The sequence below is a fragment of the Dysidea avara genome, chromosome 9, assembly GCF_963678975.1.
Source record: "Dysidea avara chromosome 9, odDysAvar1.4, whole genome shotgun sequence".
NCBI lineage: Eukaryota > Metazoa > Porifera > Demospongiae > Dictyoceratida > Dysideidae > Dysidea > Dysidea avara.
Genome location: NC_089280.1, coordinates 11730906 through 11755239, shown reverse-complemented (window position 1 = coordinate 11755239; position 24334 = coordinate 11730906). Strand labels below are relative to the sequence as shown.

Sequence of the window (24334 nt, the reverse complement as noted above, 5' to 3'; positions counted from 1 at the left end):
ATGGGGATACCTAAACTACTTTAAGAATGTCTGGTAAATGATATCAACATGGTTAAAATCTACATTTCAATTGGCTTATCATGCACTATGCAGATAGATATCAACTGTTTTATAAATACAAATCCTGATACACAGATGTTTTATCAATACTGTTTAATAATTTGTAAGGCTTTCCATTTACATACCCTTATTTTGTTAAGTATTTGAAACCCTTTGAGATCTGGAAAGTGAGTTTAAAACAGTATGAATATTGTTGACCGCTAAGTGCTATTCTCCCCAGGCCAGGTAAGAACAAACTATCCGGTACAGTTATTCTATGTTTAATGCAGACCATACTTGATTAGCAAAATACAAACAAATAACTATTAACTGTTATAACTATTATTGTTTGCACATAGGGCAGTACCATGATGGAAGCTTTTGTGCTTCTCGTATTGTTGTAGACAGGCAGACACAGTGAAACCACTGGTCGCAACCATTGCAGCACATCATTGCAAGCTTCTTTCCTTTACGTTTGCAATAATCCGGAGGACAAATATCCTTTGATGGCTCAACTTTGCCTCTCTTCTTTTTCCTTTTTGAAGAGCCTACATTAGAATATTAGACGATCCAGTTTCACATTAGCACACAAAATCAGTGAATTTCATGTAGCACATAACATAGAGTACAGTTAAACCATAAACATAGATTAATCATAATTATATTCAAAGTGGAGATTAGACACAGCGTCCAAGTAATAGTTAGACACTCGTAGTAGGTGTTTTAGACAATTTAAAAACCTGAGATGATGTCAATAATTACCAAGGCATAGCTGAGATAATTATTTATGTCACCAGTGGATTTTTTTAAATTCGTGAAGAGACCACTACGAGTGTATAAGTGGACAATGGCAAGCAGACAGTGAGCTAGTACAGAGTGTTCATATTGTGATTACCAAAGTGTTTTAGTCACGGTTCTAGTGCTAGGGTATTCGCAACATTGTAAGGCAAAACCATAAAGTGCTATTGGAAAGTTTTACTTGATAAAGTTTGTACTGATTTAGGCTTGAAGTGTCTGGGATGTGGGGAGAATGGTAGTGAATGGGAATGCCAGACAAGCTAGCTAGTATTACAGATTGATGAATGGCTACCATATGGCTGTGTATGCTATAACCACTGAATTATATGGCTTAGTTATTAGCCTGCTACCACGATGATTGATTCAGCCAACAGAAAGCAAGCGTACCTTAGTGTGATCTCTTCTTTACAATTGTGTTCACAATCGCTTGGTGTGTGCAAATGTGCAAAATATAAAGTGTCCACAACAGCTAATTGTATTATTATGGGTCTCACTGTGGTTGTAAACAAGGCCACGTCTCTTACCAATAAGAGACCTGCTACCAAATGTCTTTGTGAATAATACACTAACACACATCAAAGGAAACACTGCATACCATTGTCTAATGAGAGATAGTCATGCTTTGAATGTGTGTGAAGTTTCTGTGATTTGTCCAAGGCAGTGATTTTATTGTAGTATAACAAAAATGAATTTTAATTTATGCATGAGCTATCATTGCCATATTTTTTTTTCAGTAAAGAGAATAGAAACTGCAGTATTGTAGCAGTGTTCAAGAATTGAAACATGACTCTAAAAACAAGAGTGAAAAAAGACATAATTCAAGCTTTTAATATGAATGACCAAAGGATTTTTAATAGTCACATGTTGTTAATCTAGAAGATATGTGTAGATTCTTTAACAGATTCTTCAGTTATAGTTAAACCTATAACCACAAGTAGAATATCATTATTAACCAAAGCTGAGTGCAATGAGGCTGAGGTGTTATAACTAAGAAAATATCCTATGAGTGCTGGTGGGATTCAGTGGCGGATCTAAGATTTTTTAAAGGGGATTTCTGAACGTAAAATAATTGTTTAAAAATAATGAAGTATCGAAGGACATGGCTCAAGAAAACTTTAGAGTTTCTGAGATTTCTGAGATTGAAATTTAGAACAGTTTTGAGTTACTTAAATTGTGAGTAAACAAGCTAGCTACGTAACTGAATTTGTGGCTAAGTTGCTGTTCTGATTGCTCTATTATAGTAGTTAGCTGACTGCACTATTTAAGTATATCGATCTGTACTTAATGCAATGGGTGGTGCCACCTAAGTAGGCTTTTGAAAGGGGGTTTCGGTCGAAACTACCGAAACCCATTTAGATCCGCCGCTGGGATTTAACTGGCTTTTATCCTATACCTGGCAGCTATTAGGGGCCTTAGGCACAAAGTTTGAAGTATATTGTGGCTTGACAATGGTAAACAATACAAACTAAAGCCACACATGTCTTGCCACATGTTTACTCTTCCAGATGTTGGATAGGTAGGTAAACAGGTATTTTGTGAAATATAATGGGAGGGGGGGGTGAGCTGAACAGTGACCTGATAGAAGTGTTGATCATAGACCCTACATACAGGCTAGGAGATGCAACCTGAATGTTGCTGTGTAACTAATAGTACAGGTATACCGTATGTATATATAGAGTGTGTCATTTTCACAGATTGGTAATTCAGCATTTTCGTGGTTTTATTTTTGAGAATTGGTGATACCAGGAGCACACATAATCGCCCCGAATGTGTTCTTGCTGATACTATGGGTGATTTTTCTATTGTACAGCATAGTCTAAATCCTGTTTTTTTTTGTTATTTTCTAGGAATAAAAATTCAAGCAATCTCAAAATTTTGTATGTATACGGGGACATAATATCAAGAGTTTATAAGCACTGAAGGGTGTGACACTAGTGATTTAAGCCATCCACAAACACTTTTAACCTCTAAACCATATAGGGAAGTTATTAATATTCATTGATATTCAGTGGTTTATTGCATCATCACTTTAATCTGTTAATCATATATCATATTTGTTTTAAAGGAAGCTGTGATGAGTTAGGAGGGAGTCTGAACAGCTTAGAAAATCATTATGAGCAAGCTCTCTCTGACGTAGTGGAGAACAATAGAACTTTATTGAAACCACACTTTCTAAGCTTGATCTACTGCGTAACTTCAACACATGCTATTTATGGCTACCTGTAATGTAAACCCAAGACCACAGCTGACATAACAGTGACTGCCCTGGTCTGCCCAGGTGGTTAACACACTCTATATTAAGATACATTGCATTCAACAAAAGATATAGCACAAATATATCTTGAGTGTCATGTTTCATTGCACTGTGTGGTGCTCAAAGGAGGATATCGATGTTGTCAAAGTTGGGTTGTCCAAAATTTATGTCGGTAGTAAACCCCCAGTTGAAAATATAGTGTCAGGAGATTGGGTATTTCAGAAGCATTTGTGCCTGACTGTTCTATTAGGGTGACAGAAATTAGGAAAGGGCTTAGCCCTCCCCCCCCCCCCCCCCCTTAATCCACCCATAATTTTTGCTAATGTACAAAGGAAATAATTAATATGTCCTTTTTTTACTAAACAGTACGCATTATTCCCTGGTATTTACTAATGTAACATTTTCAATTTGATTTGTTGGACGGATAAATAATACTTGAGTTTTGCATAGACTATACAATAACATTATTATTACATAGTCAATGTTATTTGCTGCACATTGCTTTTTTGGAATTTAGCATATGATTGTATCAATGCTATAGGCAGGTCTATTTACACAGACCACCCACATCAATACCACAAAATCAATGAAAGTATAATTGCTGAAAATCAGAAGGTATGTACTGTGACAATTATGTGCCTGACTGATGGGCATTGAAGGACAAAAGGAAAGACAATCCTAAAATGCACAGATCTATCTTTAACAAAGTTTGGAAAGTTTCTGTAAATATTTTTTAAGAGATATAATTTAGCCAGTTTATCAATGCATCAGAAAGGTAGTGAGATACAATGTAATCTTTAATATTCAAAACATATTGGAAAGATTGAGAAGCATTTTGATAGCCTTTATTTCGGCTATGACACCTACCCAGTAGTACGGCAAAGAAAATCAAGATTGGTTTATTTTTTGTTGTTAATATTTTTAATAGACCACATAAATACCCTGTATATTTCCAGTCCCTAATATAGAGGACTACCAAACTGTAAGATAAGACAGGTCAGTATTTTTGTGTTGATTATATTAATGATACAGCTGTGCACCACGATACCATGCTATATACTTATAAACTATAAGTTTACCACTGGCTGATTGAATTGTGGGTGCTACTGAAACTGATGCAGCCAGTACAGTTGTTGACACTGTATAAAATATAAACAGGAGACTGTCTACAAAAGTATAAGATCATCTTACCACTTGTAGATGGAGGCATCAATGTTACTGGGACATTTGGCAGAGTTGTCGACACTGAGTAAAACACAAGCAGTAACAGCTAGAAAGCAATATTGAATCATCTTACCACTAGTAGATGGAACTGTTGGTGGCATCAAAGTTACTTGGACATTGGGCAGAGTTGTCGACACTGAGTAAAATATGAGCAGCAGCAGTTAGAAAGCTGTGTATACAAACATGACCCAGGCTGTGAAAAGGACTCTTATAGCCTTTTCAACTATGTAAACACCATAACCCATAACTTGGCTGGCGAATAAGATACGAGTCTACAATTTGGTCAGTGTACACTCCTAACATAGCACTAGTTGTGAATGTAATTACAAGGTGAAAGGTTAAGTCGAGCACAAGTAATGATTTGTTAAACTTGGATATTTGGAAAGGCTGTAGGAGCCCTTTTTGCAGACTGGGTCACAAATATTAAATCATCTTACCACTAGTAGATGGAAGTATTGGTGGCATCAAAGTTACTGGGACAGCTGGCAGAATTGTCGACCCTGAATAAAACACAAGCAGTAGCAGTTAGAAAGCTGTATCCAATTGTCTTACCACTAGTAGATAGAACTGTTGGTGGCACTAAAGTTACTGGGACAGCTGGCAGAGTTGTCGACCCTGAATAAAATAAAAGCAGTAACAGATAGAAAGCTGTGTAGACAAATATTAAATCATCTTACCACTAGTAGATAGAACTGTAGGTTGCACCAAAGTTACTGGCAGAATTGTCGACCCTGAATAAAACACAAGCAGTAACAGTTAGAGAGTTGTTCATATAAATATTAAATCATCTTACCACTAGTAGATGGAGATATTGGTGGTGTCAGAGTTACTGGGACATATGGCAGAATTGTCGACCCTGAATAAAGCACAAGCAGTAGCAGTTAGAAAGCTGTGTATGCAAATATAAAATCATCTTACCACTAGTAGATGAAACTATTGGCGGAACCAAGACAGTAGGCATAGTTGTTGACACTGAGTAAAATACAGCAGCAGAAGTTAGGAAGCTGTGTAGACAAATACTAAATCATCTTACCACTGCTAGATAGAACTGTTGATGGCACCAAAGTTACTGAGACAGCTGGCAGAGTTGTTGACACTGAATAAAACACGAGCAATAGCAGTTAGAAAACTTTACATACAAATATTAAATCATAGTACCACTTGTAGATGGAGATATTGGTGGCATCAAAGTTACTGGGACATCTGACAGAGTTGTCACTGGATAAAACATGGACAACAGCAGTTAGAAAACTGTGTATGCAAATACAAAGTCATCTTACCACTAGTAGATGAAACTAATGGTGGCGCCGAAGTTACTGGGGCAGCTGACAGAGTTGTTGACCCTGAGTAAAACACGAGCAGCAGATAGAAAGTATACAAATACATGTATGAAATCATCTTACCACTAGTGGATGGAACTATTGTTGGCACCAAAGTTACTGAGACAGCTGGCAGAATTGTTGACACTGCATAAAATATGAGCAGTAGCAGTTAGAAAGCTGTGTATGCAAATACAAAGTCATCTTACCACTAGTAGATGGTGGCACCAGGACAGTTGACATAGTTGTCGACACTGAGTATAACACTAGCAGCAGAAGTTAGGAAGCTGTATAGACAAATATTAAATCATCTTACCACTGCTAGATAGAACTGTTGGTGGCACTAAAGTTACTGGGACAGCTGGCAGAGTTGTTGACACTGAATAAAACATGATCATGCAGTAGCAGTTAGAAAGCTGTGTATGCAAATAAAAAGTCATCTTACCACTAGTAGATGGAACTAATGGTGGCACCAAAGTTACTGGGGCAGCTGGCAGAATTGTTGACACAGAGTAAAACATGACCAGCAGATAGAAAGTATACAAATATGAAGTCATCTTACCACTAGTGGATGGAAATATTGGTGGCACCAAAGTTACTGGGGCAGCTGGCAGAATTGTTGACACTGAATAAAACACGAGCAGTAGCAGTTAGAAAGCTGTGTATGCAAATACAAAGTCATCTTACCACTAGTAGATGGAACTAATGGTGGCACCAAAGTTACTGGGGCAGCTGATAGAGTTGTTGACCCTGAGCAAAACACGAGCAGCAAATAGAAAGTATACAAATATGAAGTCATCTTACCACTAGTAGGTGGCACCAAAGTTACTGGGACAGCTGGCAGAATTGTGGACACTGAATAAAACACAAGCATTAGCAGATAGAAAGTTGTGCATTTGCAAATACAGAGTCATATTACCACTAGCAGATGGAACTAACGATGGCACCAAAGTTACTGGGGCAGCTGACAGAGTTGTCGACCCTGAGTAAAACACGAGCGGTAACAGTTAGAAAGCTGTGTATGCAAAAATAAAGTCATCTTACCACTAGTGGATGGAACTATTGGTGGCACCAAAGTTACTGGGGCAGCTAGCAGAGTTGTTGACACTGAATAAAACATAAGCAGCAATTAGACAGCTGTTTAAATTGAAATAGTTATATTCCCTACTGATAGACAACCAAAGAGTTTAACACTTCCATACAGATTCTTAGATTGTTATGCACAACTTAATGTCACTCCAGGTTGTCCAAGTATATATTATCTAACCATAAAGCATATGGTTAATTGAGCTTACCAAGTGAGTCACCATCATTCTCTACAAAAGAATTATATGCAAGACTTATAATACTTGCACTAACATTACCTAGATCATCCCAATCCATATTATCCAAAAATTGTTCTGGATCTAGCAACAATCAGAATTAAAACTATGTGTTAAATTGTTAGTTCTACATAAGTACAGGTGTGTCATGTTACTGTTATAGAGTTACAGGGTTCATTACTACTATTCATACATTGTATAGTATGACGTGAGTGTGCATCAACCTTACCTTCTGTGTCAGACCTAGGATCACCTAGCAACTCAGCTATGGTGACTTGCTGGGTAGACATACTACCAGTGATTTGTGGTGTATCAGTTTCTTCTTCAACTCCAGGATGTTCTTTGTGTGGGTAGCATACTGTATATTGTTACATTACACATACTACATGTATTACCAATTCATGAAAAATTTATCACGTACCTGAGTCTAACAGCCTTAGTAATCGTTCAGATATGTTTGTTCGGGGTATTTGCAACACGCCTTTGCAAGTGGAAGTGTTGTTGCTGGTACAACGGGTGTCCTTGCATCCGGATTTCAGAAACTGGCATCCACCGTTGCTTTCCCCACCCATTTGTTTGACAGCATCTTTGATTTCCTCAAGTCGTTTCTTTGCTTTGGTATTTAGGTGCTCTCTAAGTACTGGACAATATATTGATACACATAATGTTTTAGTCTTCCTCTTGAAGGTATTTGAAAGAACCATCTGTATTACCTATAAATATATACACGTAATGATAATATAATACATATCTGCAGCTTTCTCACTTCATTTGTTGGAAGTTCCCTAATAACTTCAAGCACCTCCCATAGCACTTCTTCAACATCATTAATTTTGCTGATGTTGCACTGTGTAGGTCATTGACAATGGGGGCCCATTTCTTCACAAAAAAGTCTAGAATTTCTTCAAATGTTATAACACCTCCTATTTCATCGCAAAGCTAGAATTGCAAAGCTGAATGTTTGTAATACCTGTTAGAACACGCTTACCAGTTTCGTTGCTAAAAGGACAAGGGCATAGCCTTTCTTTGTCCGATGGTGGACATTGCTTAAATGCACTGAAATAAAAGGGAGCAACAATTCACCGATGTATCTCCTGTTCCTTGATGACAATAGGCGATCTCTTATACTTATAATATAGCCTATTGCACTGGAAGCTGCTTTCCGGTAGTCATTGTAGCTGTCTTCAATTTCAATTTGCCTCGCTTCGTCATGGATTGACAAAGGTTCGAAAAAAGGAACATGGACAATCCTTTGAGCTTTTCTACAAAAAAAAATATGGGTATGCCATACTCTGGTGGTAGATCATAGGCATGCATACATACATGGTGGTATCTCTTTACTGGTCGTGCATATATACATGTTCTTGTACACATTGTGAAACTAGAGCTAACCTTTGTGTTTCAGCAAATGCAGTATTCGCAGTGACTATAATCCCTGCTTTGTGCTTTGTTTCCCCCCCTTGCATAGTAGTTGTTGAAAAATCATTGAATAGTTCTACCGTCAATTCTTCAAACTTCTTTGTACTGTTGATGTCGTCTACCACTATTTATATATACGTACTCAGAATACCGATTGTTACCGTACACAAAGTTAGCTAAACTTACCCACAGGTATCGTTGAAATTGATGCATGGTTAACTATGCTGGCAGTACTCGACCTTGCCGAGAATACATGTTGAGCAGCTCCAAAGGTACCCAAAATATTCTTAGCTGTTGTAGATTTCCCTTAAAACATACAAAAATATAAGTTAGTAATTTTGATATATTTTAAGCACGATAAACATGCTTGCTTATATGCATAGCTATCTGCATACAATTCATTGTAGTGAAATTATTTTATATACCTGTTCCAGAATGTTTGCTGTAGCAAAGAATAATCGGACAATCATCTTGTACCTCTTTCAGAGCTTCTGAATGAAAAACTACTAGGCTTCCTGCATGTGCAATGAATGAGCTGATAAAATTGTTGGATAGGCCTTCTTTTTCAGCAGTTATTAGTTGAACGAGAGAGTTGGTACCAAGGGGTAATTCAATTTTTAGTTCTTGAAGTTGTGTCCCATGATGACAGTACCCAGAATACCTGCAAAAAGAGCACTTGGTTTTTACTGTCAGAACATGTATAAGCTGTATTCTAAATAAAACATTTATTCATGTTATATCATCATGATCAGTATACAAATAAGCTTTAACCTATAACACGATAGTTAAAATGCAATGTTGACATTTGTTACCAAATTTTTGAAAATCCCTTATATTGGTGTGCTTGAATTAATAGGAATTTTTGTGTTTAGTGAAGTACTGAGGAAAGCATATAGTGCAATTTTAAAAGATACTTCAAACATTTAAAACAATGAAAATTGTTCACAATCATTTACAGGCAGATATGCATTAAAAGCAAGCTGTTTTATAGGTAATATTTCTGGTGTCAAAACACAGCCATGTGATTGATATACAGTCACATTCACAGTCATATTTTATTATGATTTCATGAGTTCTATATGTGAATGGCTATTTGAAAACCTCTTCTAAAATTATATTTTTTGACTATTCATACAGAGCTAGTCATACAGCATTGGTAACTAAATACAAACCAATAGTATTTCTGGTCTTCCAATGGAATCAAGTCTCCTGAGCTATTGACTTGGATATCTGGTCCCAGTACCCATGTAGAGGAAGCTGGTTGCCTACCAAGACAAGTAACTAGGGTCTTAATAGACCAACTAGATGTTTGCCTTCCAGCCTGTACAAGCTCGAAGATATACAGACTCCAAAGGTCATCATTTATCTTTGCGTAACAGAGACCATGGTGATTCCTCTCAGCACTACCAATGAAAGTTCTAAGACTCTGAATGTGGTGATTGCTGACAAAACTGTGGCTGTAATTAAAATATAAAATGATACAAAATAATTTTTTACTGTTTGCTGTAGAATCTGTTGTATATACGTACAATAGGTTTAATAAACTCGGAGTATGGGACTTATCACCTTATGGGAAAGGGGATCTAATCACTTCTACGGGGAGATCTTTATAATAGAATGGCAAAACCCAAATATTACACACGTTTTCATAAAACCATGCAATGCAATTCTCTACATAAATAGTACTCTGAAATTTGTGATATAGTGTCATCACAGAGTTGAGCTTTGGTGAACTTTATGGCCATTTCATTATAGAAAATTGTGTAACAGAGTGTATAGGAAGATTCAAGAGAATAATCATGTTAAGGGTGCTCTGTACAGTTTGTACAAGGCTTCCCAAGACATAGTCTGTTTTGCACTAAAAGAAATATTATGGTCACTTAATTAGTCTGTGACATGTTGACACATTTTAGTACCCATAAATTAGGTATCCCATAGCAACAAGAGCACGCATCTTGCTATTCTACACCCTCTCACTTAAATTAGAACTACTCCATCATTTCTAATCCAATGGACATGAACTTTTCACACAAGCTACTTTAGTAATGTTGCCAAAGAAGAACGTTTGCCATTTTTAAATAGCAAGTCCAGATGATGAATAACATGGAAGTAAAGAAAAGGATTTCTGGGAGTGTCAACCCGAAAGATAAATATGTGATGAATGAGAAGCTAAAAGACAAAAATAAAAACGCACAATGGTTTGTGCTGTTTAGCATAGTGTATCGTAAAAGTATCAAGGCTCTTGTGCATAAACTGTAGGACTAGTTCTAGTATAAAGGGAAAAACTGTAACTCATGTTCTAAAGCAAATTTAGCAGTTGGGTTTGGACTAAACTGTGTACTAGTGTTAGCTTGTATCCAGTAAAAAAGTACGGAAAGTTATAGAACAAATTAAATTTCATGGGAAGCCATATAAGTGGACTGTACAGAGCACCCTTAAACTGTTATCTAAAGCAATTAGATTTTGGATACCTTTTGAAGTTTGACAATGCTGCCCAAAGACAGTGTCTGAGGCACTCCCAGCCAATCCAGCCATGCTAGAGCTTGAGTCATTTTTATTTGGTACTCAAAATCACTGTGGAGTGTATCAACACCACCTTCACCTTATTCAACACCTATCAACAGTTCTTTATAATCTTAAAAGGTTATCAAAATTTAAGGTGATGTAATCCAGATAAAGGGTGACGTGGTCGGGACAAGAAACAAGTCACAGTAATCAAGCTGCCTGCCGAGGCTTCACTCAGCCTGTAAAGCAGGGAGTCAGAAACATGTACTGAAAACTGTGATGAGCACATGCAGACTTCCAGGTGGTGATCATGCTTGACATCCCGCTACTTGCCGGAGCCACATAGCCTGGGATTCAGGATTTTCTCTGCATTCAACCATGCAGTTTGTAAATAGCTTGACTCCTCAAGTGCAACAGCCTAGCACAGGAACAACTTGATGTTTAAATGAAGCTTCTAACTGCTGTTGTTCGTCATTCACACCCAACAGTGTGCAGCATAAATTCATCCTATAAGCCACAATTATATTTCGTTCAACCTACTCATGCGTTCGAATTCATAAACAATTTTTACAGTGAAGTTAACCACATTTCACATATTAGCATGATGGTAGTACACAGATCTGACAAGTAAAATTATATGTCGGTCAAATCCCAGGTAATAAATGTTTTTTTTTGTTGTTTTGGCTAGCCTTTTAGTTGCACCTTTTCTTTTCAATATGTTTTGTTACACCGTTTTTGTCCATTCTAGCACTGAGTTACAACTTTGCCTATTCTATTCAATGGATTAAACAGTAGCTAGCTAGCTAGTTTACTTTAGCAGACGTAGGCTATAGGCTATAATTCAATAAGCCCTGGTAAGTGTATAGAACATGGTTTAGGAAAAGATTTATGGAAAAATAGAGCTAAGTTCTTGTCAATAGTTTGGTGCTTGATCTGGACACTCATGAATATTTCATAATGTTCACCCATGAATATTTCATAATGTTCACCACTTAACTGTAGAGAGAATACCTTTTACTTATATGACCCATTCCCATATCAAGAAGTTCCTCATTCTCTTGATAGCACCTTTATACTACAGTTTTACCTACCAACGTTTTGGCCTACAGTTTTCAGCCCTGGCATGGAGCCCTCAAAACATATTGGTGAGCTACATTCCTGAAAAAAACAAACCACAATAACTTTAGTGTGTTTACGTACCAGTGTGTTAACCTCAAACGATATATCAATCCCACCCATATCAACCAGCATTTGTATCCACAATTTATCAGCACAGGCAATGCTGAGTTGGACAAAAAGACATATTGATCTACTTTGTATTTGTCCCATGTGCTGTTCTGGGATAGATTAGCTTATGTTCTTGCTCATACACTGGTATATAAATCACAACATACACCATTAGGTTTTGTGTTTAACTCATTACTATGCACTGCAATTAAACAGTGAAGATATGCATCCTACATGATAGAATAGTGTTAATCTATGTACATTATAGCATGGGTCTGTAACTAGCAAGGTAATTATACAGTTTTAGCTCATGGAATACCTGCATGCTAATGCATGCTGATGGTTTAGCTCAGATATTACTGCAAAAGCCAACTGCTTACTAGCAATAATCATAAAGCCTTTAATTTTCATCATTTAGGCTTAAATATAATTAAATTGTTTGTTGCTAATTTTATCCTTTATTGAAAAAGTTCAGTGTAAAGCTATAAGCTAAAAGAAAAACAATAAGAACTGTGTAAACCATCACTACTGTCCGTGGTTTGCTCATAGGAAATTGCTACTCATGATCACTTTGTCATTATGTAAGGGTTTTGATGTGTGTCTAGTCTCCTCTGCCTGGCCCGTTGACATCACAGATCTGATTAATTATAAGTTATATAAATACCAGTAAGGCCAGGAGACATCATTACATTTTTATTTCCATTTCTCAGAAAAGCTTCTACTGGGTTCAATGGAAAATGGACAATTTGATCAAGCAACTTTGCTCATTCAGCTTTCACAACATGTGCCGACAACCTACAAGCATCACAGAGCTGCTCTCATTTGCACCATAATGAATTCAATTTTTTCAACTAGTTATGAAGTCTCTACTATCAACCAGTTGTTAGCAGAAGCTGATGCATTTCCATCTGTCACCAAAGAACTTTGTGGAAAGCCATCAGAAAGAATCCTGTGGGAGGTAAGTATCAGTTTGTGCTTTTAAATAAATGTCAGATATGAATCTTTTATAGGCAACAATGAAACTTGGTAAACCAGTTAACAAGTTTCTTGGCCCTAAGTGTACTGAATGTCTGCAATGCTCATCAACACTGCATATCAACCACAATCCAATTACTGTCATCTGTTATATGATTAGTGGCCCTGTCCCAGCCCAGAAGATTATTTTAAGATGTAAGTCATGTGGTATCAACTACAGGTACGACTCATTTGGTGGAGATACTTTTGGCGGATACAGGTTAGAGTGTGAGCTATCATGATGCTAGATAGTTGATTGTGCATGTTTCATACAGATTTTATGACAATGAAAATGACCTGGTAAAAGCATCTAATGTTTGCTATATCGAAAGAGCTCTGTGTGAAAAATGGGCTTCAGCTGGGTAAGTTATCAAGCTGTACATTACAAATTCTACCTTTCACTGGTTATGTAGCTAGTTTATGGGTCCACATGCTATGTTAATCCTGCATGTAAATTTGCTGACTATGGCAATACAGTGTTATTCAAAAATCATATGTGAATTGTCTTAGCTTGTGTGCTGTGTTCTCTAGCTCAAATGTGCAAATGTGCGCTTGTATATTTTAAACAAGTATGATTATGTGCGGTATATTTAAGCAAACAGAGCCTTAAACTTACCAATGAATTTACTAGTATTCCACAAAATGAACTTTAATATGTGTCACATTATTTCACAGTACGTAGCTATTTCATGACTATACTTTAAAACCAACCAAAGTTTAATCTTTTGTATATGTACAGTATAAAAATGTGATTGGAAAATTTGAATTGTATGTGAAGTATTGTAGCTTCTGCAGTTCATTATTGCTAGCACAATTTAATGCACACTGTATTATTATGCAGGCATCATTGCTGGACAAGCTTTGAAGGATCTGCAGAAGTATACAATGAGTGGATGAGGGAAACCAATAACTACAATTATATTAATTTAAAGTATTTTCTGAAGAAATACAACAGTGTAAACTTGAGAGCAAATGCAGTAGGTATGTTAACACAGTATAGTAACATGATTTGTTTGTACATTGGCGCTGTGCAGCTACGGAATGTATCTCCAATTAATTGGTCATAAATAATTGTTCGTAATCAGTTAATCGGTACAATTAAATACTTACTATCAAGGTGCAATTCTTAAACAGTAAATCTGTGCCAGAGTATGCTAAACTATTCTTTATTGATAAAAACATGAAATAGCTGAGACCTGATTTGCTAAGTTTATCGTGATAAGCTTGTTCAGCATGCTCTTACAGCTACTCAAAATTTCAAATATAGGTGTGCATTTCAGTAAAACTTTTGGAAGCCAATTATCAATTAGTATTATCGATTATTAGAGTTTCAATGATCTCCAATCATTTAATCAGTTGTTCAGTGAAAATTAACAGCACCAGTATGCATCTGTGTTGTTTAACTACAGTACGTATAAGGTGACTTACAGTGGTGGTCCATTTTGTGCCATTTTGATCAGCATGAAACATTTTGCCTGATTTGAGCTACCTCACATAGCAAATACAGTGTATGTTTCAGCAAAACCCAATCAATGCAGACTGGTGTACTTAACAGGTCCTCACTTCAAACTCTCAAGTTCCTGGGGTATATAGATTTTCACTGGAACTCATTGTGAAAACCAGAACCATTACTAGAAATTTGGGTCTATAATGTGAAGATATAGGCTTCAATGGCTTCTTGATGTAAGCAAATGCTAATACCTGGTAGCTGGTTGCCACAGTACTCCCCACCACTGAGTGAGTAGTGAACGATGCAGATGCGAAGAAGCTGCTGTGACAATGACAAAGTTAAGCCTAGGAGATTGGTTCTTACTTCACAACTACAGTTGAAAACTATAATCATACAGTAGGTTGAGTCAGTCAAGTAACCAGTTGGTGATGTGAGTTGGCTGTAAACCGTGGCCAACTGCAGCCTGGTTGGCTGGGGCCAGTTGCATGGTCAGTTAAGCTGCAGCAGTTGTCCGGAATAGTATAGCAGTTGGGGTAGCAACGTGGACAAAAATCGGTTGATTGGTGCTGCTGTGTTGTTGACAGATGTGAGCAGCTTGGTCAACTGGCTCAGTCTTGGAGACAGTAGTGTGAGTTCTGCGACATTGACAATGATCCAGTAGGAACAGGCATTCTAAAGGTCTGAAAGCATTCCCTAGAAATTTTGGACATCCTCTGTTAATAAAATATTATAATGGAACCCTGTGAAATAAAATTGAAAGGACAATTATACTGGTCTATATATCTCCAAAACAGTTGGAGCTTAATGTATGTGTAGAATTTACCGTCATGCTTTACAAAATGAATACATGAAATAAAATATCTGACCGGACCTGCGAAAATTGGGCATGTTGGCATGCACTAATCTCATCACAGAACAAAACATATCTCAGTGCTGGAAGAGAATATTTTCATTCTGTAACTTGCATTACATGACCAGTTAAATTCACAATAAGTGATGAACATTGCTTAGCCATAGCCAAATGACAGAAGAAATTATGAGTCAGCAAAGTTATAAAAAGTGGACAAATTTTATGTGGCCACACGCTCTGTGTTTTGCAGGCCCGGTCGCATTTTAATAATAATATATATAAAGTAATAAGTTCAATGTGTGAGGTCTCCCTTTGCCTGGGACTTATATGTCAACTAAGAGATGGCTGTGTGGCTGTACAGTTTCACGGTGTTAAATATTGAGTTGCTGGTTTTGAGTACTAATTGGCTCATAACTTGGCTTATCCATACCGATTCCCAAAATGGTGCTTTAATTTTTATGCTTTGTAAAATGTCATACCATCCTTCCACCCACTCTTGCCACTATAAAATTGAGCTTTCCTGATACATGCAGTGAGCATCGATTAAAAAAACTGTGTGAAATGGTTGTAAACGTATCAAATTTAGATATGTATGGTGGATACTCTAGCATACGTATGTAAGAAGATATAGTGAAATATGCGTGGCATACAGTATATGTATATAGATTATATAGTTCCAACCACACACTAGGCAATAGACCCTCTAGGTTTTGTCACCACTACATCACATATGTACTTACATTAATGAATATATCCTACGATTTTCATAGGACTCTATAACTTCCATCTTATTGTTATATTGCACTTACTTTCAGTCATTCTTCAATTTGTAACCTTTTAACATATGTTCAGATAACTCCCAAGAGCAACAGACTAGTCAGCTTCTGCACCGCAAGAGTGTAGCAAGTGCTTGGTGGACACATCAAATCGAAAAAGAATTGTCTGAAGAGAATCACCATAGTTATATTTTCAGTGGACCCCAAGCCCAAGAAAATTACATGGAAGAAGTAGACATAAAAAGGGCCAATTCAGTTTATAAACATGAAAATTGCTCTGATGAATGCAAAAAACGAGGTCAGAAATATATCAGTATGTATTTGGTTTAATGTATATAGCACATATTTTTCAACTGTAGGATGTGGAGAATTGTGGGCCATTGATGGAAATAAATTGCACTACCCTGTGTGCACGTTTGATGTTGATAAAAGCGAAGATGCATTTTCCAACAATCTAAATTATGTTAAAACATGCTCCAATGGACCTCTACCTGGAAATGCCTTTTGCTCTGAGCACTCTGAGGTGATGAAGAAGAAAGGTGTTCCTGTGACGTTAAAAGAATATCTCAACTTCAAAAAACATGTTCAATGTTTTTCAGGGAATGTTGGTGTATCAGTTCAATCAGCTGCAATATGTCAGGGTATGTCATTGTAATGTTGTCTTTAGTTTTTGTTATTAAACTCTTCATGATACATTGGTAGTTTCTTGCATACATGCTTGAACATTATTACTTTTCACTAGACTTACTACTCCTTTCCTTATTTACATATAGTTCATCACCTTCATATACTAGCCACATGTGAGTACCGCAAAAAAGGGGTCTATTTGTGGCCAAAAAGCTAGTTATAACTGACCTTTGGCTAGTTGTAAATGATGAATAGACTAGTTGTAAAATGTACATGTGAGGCAAAATTAGCACAGATCATTAAAGTTTACTGTAAATAACATTTCACTTTAAAAATACCCAATCTCAAAATAACTATTTTCAACCAAATCATTCAAGTTTATTGTATTAACAGTTTATATAAACCGTGTACCAAACCTGACCTGCATCTATCATATAGGGGTGAGTTTACACATACTACATACTGTAGTCTGCAGTATTAGAATGAAATTAATAGACTCACATATAATGATCATGCACTAGGGTGCATGTGTTTGGCACATCCTCAATAAAATAAAAAGTCGAAACAAGTTGACTTTTGTACTATAAAAATGCTCAAAGTCTTTCAACAGCTGGGCCCCCAGACCCCTGCTACCAGTACTTTTTGTTGTAGTTGTAAAACACACACACCTTCTGGTTATGCCTCTGTGTAATATAGCGCCTCTCTCTCCCTCTGGTTTCGAGTTGGGCTAGTTGTAAAAAGTAGCTATTTTAGCCCCTGACCCAAATGACATCATCCACGCAAGCATCACAATCTCACATGCATCCTAGGCAGGTCAGTAAAACTATTGCATGGTTATGGCTTATGTAATTAAGCTAACTTGGTGATAAATTGGACAAACCCAGGACTTCACTGGGGCATGTGAAATCTCTTAGGCAAAGGAGGTGGGATGATGTTGCTGCAGCAATATCTTTATTAAAATTGCTCCCCTTGAGAGATCGTCATCTCCTTGAGAATTACTGTTAATTTAAGCAATAAACACTGTGCCCCTCCAAACTGGGATCCCATGTCAGTTGTCAATCACTGAAAGGTTGGGTTTTTTCTTTTGACTGAAGTAGTAGGGTTGGTGGGTAGGTGACAAAGCATTAAGTAATGTAACTTGCCGATAAACAAGATAACTTGCTATTGACAAAGTACTACATGTAAATGATGTTCTGGAATGCTTTAGACTGAGCTGTAATGTGTGAAACAGGCATCCCACCATTTGCAAAGGTGCTGCAAGCATATTTGTTGTGGGCTGGACAGGTCTATCCTATGCATGTCAATAACATAATCATTCTGTTCTGTTGACTTAAATGTACTGTGTAAATTAGCATTGTTTATACAACTCATGATGTCAAACACTGGCAATTCTAGACCAGACATACAGGTGGGACAGCATGAACATTGTTATATATATATATATATAGCTGTAAATAAATAAATTTCAAATGAGTCTGGGAGTTGCACCTATGTTGCACCCCTAGAAGCTGTAGAAGTTTTAGAATTCAAATTGATACTAAAATTATTAAAAATCTCTATGCCACAACTTTTCCCATGGATTTTTAAAAATTTTCAGCATGGGATCTGCAACCCCATATAGTTGCTTTTGCACCAACATTAAAAGATGGTAGGATTTTTAAAGCATTAATAGCAGTCAAAACAAATATAGTCAAATCCTCAATAACAAAACCATTTCAAATAAAAAACTGAATACAACCATCTATCACTTATCACAACCATCAACAAGTTTTCACTTGAGGCATTCTTGAATTTGAAATATTAAAATTATACAAAACTACATAAGTTGATTTTGGAATCTAGGTAAGTATAGCAGTTGAAAGACTAGAAGCTAAATGACACGTGACATAATTTCCATATTTACATCGAGTCCCAGTAATTTACTCTTAGTTGAAAGCAAAGTAAATTTTAGGTCTGATACTATTTTTGTTCCTGGCTTTCTCCGTCTTCCTGTATGGGTTAAGCCATACAACAAATTAACCAGTTTCCGTCAACCAGGTACACATGATAATAGTGTAGATAATTATTGAGATACCTAGATTAAAATTATACATATGCAGAAGGTACAACTCTAGCTATATAAATTGCTTGGCTTCAGTGAATTTAAAATTTATGACGAAAGCTGTCAAATATTAATCATGCTTCAATAGAGAGTTTAATCCAGATTATTACATAAGAATGATACACCCTAGTGAAGCAGTTGCCATAACACGACTTTAGCAGTCATTCTATTAGAACAATCATTAAAAAGGAATGAAAAACTAAAATAAGGATGTAGCCAGAATTTTTTAAATTGATGAGACAGACTGCTCTATTAGGGTATATTGATCTTGTATGACAACTTAAAACCTCTGAGCCTATCTGGAATTACTTCTGAGGTCTTCCCTCAGCATTATCTCGGGTAAACTAGATAGCATAGCTCATTAAAAGTTTATGAAAATTTTGAATAAATATAAAATGACAGATTATTTAGTTTGTCAATTTACTGAACCACCCAAAATTTGGTGAGGCAGCTGCCTTAGATGCCCATACAAGTAGCTACACATCTGACCCTGAAAGGCAACAAAAAAGAAGCAATTATTGAAGTGGCTAAATAAACCCTAAATTCCAATTTACAGACTTCACTTTCTTGCTTGTTAAAACATTTTTCAAATAAAGGTCAAAATACAATGTAGGAATTTGTGGTTTACCTTGCTGCTCTGCCAATCACTTTTAGGATAAATATTTATAAAATATCATTAATGCTAGTGTGTGCCTCAATTCCCTATACATGATAATGAGTATAGTGTGTGAATACACCTGTGAATACACCTGTCAATGCACTATGATATACCATGTGTAGCCTTAAATGGCCAAATGTATTATAAAATTAATTTAATATCCAGGAACTGATTCTGGTATTAAACGCTATGCTGAATTTGCCAAAGCAGTGGACCAGACTGAAGAAGTGACAGCAACAAAAACTACATGTAACAAGGACACAGGAGAAAAACCTGGCACACTACAGAAGTGGACAAGAGGAACATGGTTTTGTGTTGGTGCTGGAGGCCATATAGAAAGATGGCAACCATTGTACAGGTAAGATTAAAAAAATTCTAACACATACAGTAAGCATGCACATCACAGAACTTCAATAACTGGAATGTTGTGATTCACTATAATTCTGTGCTACTGTACATAATTATTTAGTAGAAGGACATTATTTTAGAATGTGCTAGATGGTCCTGCTGGTAGGGCAGGTATCTATGCAAGAAGAAAGGCAAAACACAGAAGACAGACACTCTTTGTAACTAGAATGGGTACATGCCACTCATTGTGGCCTGAAATGGTGGCCGTTTGTTGCATCTATGAGCCTCTAACTTAGGATCATTGATCAAACAGGCAGAGGAAAATCCGGGTTGTCATCTTTTCTTGTTGTAGAGCTGCATATGATTTAGATATACTAAGTTGGTGACCTTTCTTGCTTATTTTAATTCCAAGGGGTATTTAGACAAAACATTTTAGTGGTGCATATCACTTTTGCGGGGAATCCTATTAAAACATTACTACAGCACCAGAGGCGTAACATGGGGGTTATCATCCCTTGATACTTTGTACACACATGGTAGCTGTCAAAATGCTGTTATTGTATAAAATGTGACCGTATTTGCAAAAAGGTACTACTTTCCCACATACAATTTGACCCATTTTGTGAACTTTAAAACTTTGTAACTTTTGTATCAATGCTGAAATTTGTTTTCTATTTTCCATGATTAAACCTACTTTATTTTCATACCGCCAGTGCAGAGAAGTAGCAGTTGTTTACTGACATGTCAATGTGTGGAAAAGGTGTTCTTTTTACAAATCTGGTCACATATTACATAGTTACTGTTATTTTGTTTGTAGGTCGGAGGGTCCAGCTCAAGTTTTCATGTTAGTGGTGATGTGGCTAGTGTGCCAGTTTGGAACTAAAGGTCGAGATGCTTGGAAAACACTGACCATATCTTATGATAATATGTGTCATCTCAATAATTTGCGAGTTTCTCGCTTACCACTACCACTACCAAATGACTTGAAATATATTTGGTTAGATGTGAACAAAGTTATTGATGATTTCCATATGAAAAATCATCGTGATGCTTCCTGTAAACAGAAGTATAGCTCAGAAAACCTACGAAAAGCTAAACCAGATTTGAATACGATGGCATGTGAGCAAACATTTGCATGGTTGAGCCGCTTTAAGAAGATACTTTGTGGCATGCCAAAGACACATTTTCATTTCTTTTTACACCGAATGATAAAGCGTCGCAACAAATATATTTCTTATTGCTATGCCAATGAATTAAGAGTTGTGGCTCCAAAGCCAAAGACAACTGACAATTGATGTGATTAGTAGTGTAATTATTTGGTAGTGTTTGTATGACAGTGTATTTATTTATGAAATTGTATACATGTGCAGTATGACACCAATTCATAAATTATGATTACAATGGTTGTAGAGAACTAGAGTTCAATATGGTAGACATACATGCAAAGCTTGGTGAACAAGGATCATAATAAATCAACTATAAGTACTCAGTATTATATAGCTTGTTTATCGAGTGTCCATACAGATTTACTGTGCTTATGCATATTATCAGCTGTGCACTTAACTTTTTTTTTCAGAAACTGTTGTGTAGAAATTGTATATACATCATGTTGGAGTCATGTAATCAGAGCCCAAATTTATGAAGTATACATTCAAGGGCAGACCCTAGGAGGAGTGCTAACTGGAGCAAAATTTAATGGGGTATCTAACTGGTTGATACTAATACAGTGGATGCATGTGCAAAGCATACTAAGCATGCTAGTAGAGCAAGCTCCATGGCTATCCAGGGTCTGGAGGTATGCCTTCAAGTAATTTTTAAAAATACTCTTTCTAGCATTGGATTTAGTAACAATTTGGAAGCAAAGATTTAAAGTATAGCATCACAAGTTAACTCTTGATAATATCCTAGAGGACTGAATACAGTTACAGCATTAATGATTGCTTTGGAATCTTGTTTGGCCTGAAAGGTATTAAACTACAGTAGTCATGTGTAACTCAGATCACTAATATAACTACTGGTACAGAAGAAAAGTTTGATCCATACATGTTTGATGTGTAAATCGATTTAGCATAAAATATTAACGATAGTAGCAGGCACTAGGGATCTTGGGAATACATTTAAGTATCTTTCGAAAATTGTTTGGATTACAGTGTCTCTACATATAGCCATACCTGTCGGTTAGAGCTTGATATCTTCTGAGACATATATAATTGTCCAATTCCCATAGTTGCCCATACAAATTGTTAAGCACATCCACAACTATGGCAGCCAATTTTACACTTGTGATGTAATTGCAGGTAAAGTCCATAGTTAGACAGCAAATACATAAATTAATACTGAGTATGACGTGTTATAATGATGCAACATAAAAACTAATGCAAGGTACTGGTACATCTGACATTTCTATTGTGCACTTATTGCAAGCATACATGTACATAAGTTTGGTTTGGAATCTTGAAAGGTATTAAAATGCATAATATAGTTGACCATGTTGGCAGAGTCACATGTAACTCAGCTCACATATGTAATAGGATTATACGTGGATTGGAACTCCATGTACTGTAACTACAACTATAACTCCACATAATAGGATTATAAGATCATGTAGAATAACATATTATACATTCTGTAAACTGACTTAAAAAGCCATCTACATTCTTATTAGAGGGTAAAATGTCTGGTGGCTGTGCCACAAAGGTAAGCCATGCATCTGATATATGTGTACCCACATGCCCGGTTTTTATAGACTAGGTCTTTATGAAAAGTTTAGATTTGACGTGACAGGATGGTGGGAACAAAAAGATAATAAAAGCAAGAAATTGTTTCCACTGCAATTATATAGTTGATGAAATTGCTATTAGATGTTCATTATGCATGACTGTTTTGTTAGAATTTTTGATATTATACTTAATTTGGTCCCTATATACTACTAAAAAATGAATCATTTTAAGGATGTCTCCTCCATAAGTATAGAAAAATTAACCGTTCTTCTGCATTGTATGTTTTTAACACGTAATTGCACCTATGCTTTGTACTGTCTTCCCTGCTATGTCATAGTAGTAATCTTGAAGGAATGGTCCAGCATCCCAAGCATACCCCACCATAAATCAACCCCTGATGTTAATTTTTTTTCAACACCTTATTAGCTGCTTCAAAATTGATAAAGCATTATTCAAGTATATATGTGCTATTTGTTATTGGCTACAAATTTTACTAATATATAACAGTGGTAAATCGATTGGAAACTAGGAGAGCTTAACCACTAATTTTCTAATCAGGAAATATTGTATTGCTCCCAGGTATGAACTTAGACCATTGTTGCCTGCTGTTACCCTCTGTTACATGCTGTTGCCCACTGTTGCCTGCTGTTACACACTGTTAACTTCTGTTGCATGCTGTTATCAACTGTTACCCTCTGTTGCCTGCTGTTACCCACTGTTGCCTGGTGTTACTCACTGTTGCCTGGTGTTACCCTCTGTTGCCTGCTGTTACCCACTGTTGTCTGCTGTTACCCACTGTTGTCTGCTGTTACCCACTGTTGCCTGCTGTTACCCTCTGTTGCCTGCTGTTACCCACTGTTGCCTACTGTTACCCTCTGTTGCCTGCTGTTACCCTCTGTTGCCTGCTGTTACCCACTGTTACCCTCTGTTGCCTGCTGTTACCCACTGTTGCCTGCTGTTACCCAGTGTTGCCTGCTGTTACCCTCTGTTGCCTGCTGTTACCCACTGTTGCCTGGTATTACCCTCTGTTGCCTGCTGTTACCCACTGTTGTCTGCTGTTACCCACTGTTGTCTGCTGTTACCCACTGTTGCCTGCTGTTACCCACTGTTGCCTGCTGTTACCCTCTGTTGCCTGCTGTTACCCACTGTTGCCTGCTGTTACCCAGTGTTGCCTGCTGTTACCCAGTGTTGCCTGCTGTTACCCACTGTTACCCTCTGTTGCCTGCTGTTACCCACTGTTGCCTGCTGTTACCCAGTGTTGCCTGCTGTTACCCAGTGTTGCCTGCTGTTACCCACTGTTACCCTCTGTTGCCTGCTGTTACCCACTGTTGCCTGCTGTTACCCAGTGTTGCCTGCTGTTACCCACTGTTGCCTGCTGTTACCCAGTGTTGCCTGCTGTTACCCACTGTTACCCTCTGTTGCCTGCTGTTACCCACTGTTGCCTGCTGTTACCCACTGTTGCCTGCTGTTACCCACTGTTGCCTGCTGTTACCCACTGTTGCCTGCTGTTACCCACTGTTGCCTGGTGTTACCCTCTGTTATCAACTGTTACCCTCTGTTGCCTGCTGTTACCCACTGTTGCCTACTATTACCCACTGTTGCCTGCTGTTATCCACTGTTGCCTACTGTTACCCACTGTTGCCTGCTGTTACCCACTGTTGCCTGCTGTTACCCACTGTTGCC

The 24334-nt window shown here is 37.0% G+C and overlaps 2 protein-coding genes and 1 long non-coding RNA gene across 3 annotated transcripts; 1 reads left to right on the top strand and 2 right to left on the bottom strand.

Moving 5' to 3' along the window:
* Positions 1 to 317: 317 nt before the first annotated feature.
* On the bottom strand, positions 318 to 6508 carry LOC136267480 (uncharacterized). Its single transcript, XM_066062645.1, has 19 exons — positions 6439 to 6508; positions 6322 to 6384; positions 6197 to 6259; positions 6080 to 6124; positions 5951 to 6013; positions 5844 to 5900; positions 5719 to 5781; positions 5596 to 5658; positions 5474 to 5533; positions 5349 to 5411; positions 5234 to 5287; positions 5109 to 5171; positions 4993 to 5046; positions 4868 to 4930; positions 4753 to 4815; positions 4389 to 4451; positions 4283 to 4336; positions 4171 to 4230; positions 318 to 587 (listed from the first exon to the last, which is right to left on the bottom strand). The coding sequence occupies exons 1-19, from the start codon at positions 6506 to 6508 to the stop codon at positions 382 to 384; spliced, it is 1290 nt and encodes a 429-aa protein (XP_065918717.1). The 3' UTR covers positions 318 to 381.
* Positions 6509 to 10179: 3671 nt separating this feature from the next.
* Positions 10180 to 12249, bottom strand: LOC136266353 (uncharacterized). Its single transcript, XR_010706070.1, has 3 exons — positions 12093 to 12249; positions 11972 to 12038; positions 10180 to 10544 (listed from the first exon to the last, which is right to left on the bottom strand). It is a non-coding gene; the product is annotated as an uncharacterized lncRNA (long non-coding RNA).
* A 215-nt stretch (positions 12250 to 12464) lies between these two features.
* LOC136266344 (uncharacterized) lies at positions 12465 to 21332 on the top strand. Its single transcript, XM_066061366.1, has 8 exons — positions 12465 to 13065; positions 13118 to 13341; positions 13397 to 13483; positions 13963 to 14102; positions 16274 to 16495; positions 16557 to 16838; positions 19749 to 19941; positions 20749 to 21332. Exons 1-8 carry the CDS (start codon positions 12838 to 12840, stop codon positions 21224 to 21226), a joined length of 1854 nt encoding a protein of 617 aa, XP_065917438.1. The 5' UTR covers positions 12465 to 12837; the 3' UTR covers positions 21227 to 21332.
* Positions 21333 to 24334: the final 3002 nt, after the last annotated feature.

What these genes read in the sequence shown, in the direction of transcription:
- LOC136267480 (XM_066062645.1), bottom strand. Translation starts at nt 6,508, where the DNA reads ATGCTTGTGTTTTATTCAGTGTCCACAATTCTGCCAGCTGTCCCAGTA. An exon ending in GGTGCCACCATCTACTAGTG is followed by an intron (nt 5,782 to 5,843) that starts GTAAGATGACTT and finishes TATTTTATGCAG; the next exon opens with TGTCAACAATTCTGCCAGCT. An exon ending in AACAGTTCTATCTAGCAGTG is followed by an intron (nt 5,288 to 5,348) that starts GTAAGATGATTT and finishes TATTTTACTCAG; the next exon opens with TGTCAACAACTATGCCTACT.
- LOC136266344 (XM_066061366.1), top strand. Translation starts at nt 12,838, where the DNA reads ATGGAAAATGGACAATTTGATCAAGCAACTTTGCTCATTCAGCTTTCA. An exon ending in GAAAAATGGGCTTCAGCTGG is followed by an intron (nt 13,484 to 13,962) that starts GTAAGTTATCAA and finishes ATTATTATGCAG; the next exon opens with GCATCATTGCTGGACAAGCT. An exon ending in ATCAGCTGCAATATGTCAGG is followed by an intron (nt 16,839 to 19,748) that starts GTATGTCATTGT and finishes TTTAATATCCAG; the next exon opens with GAACTGATTCTGGTATTAAA.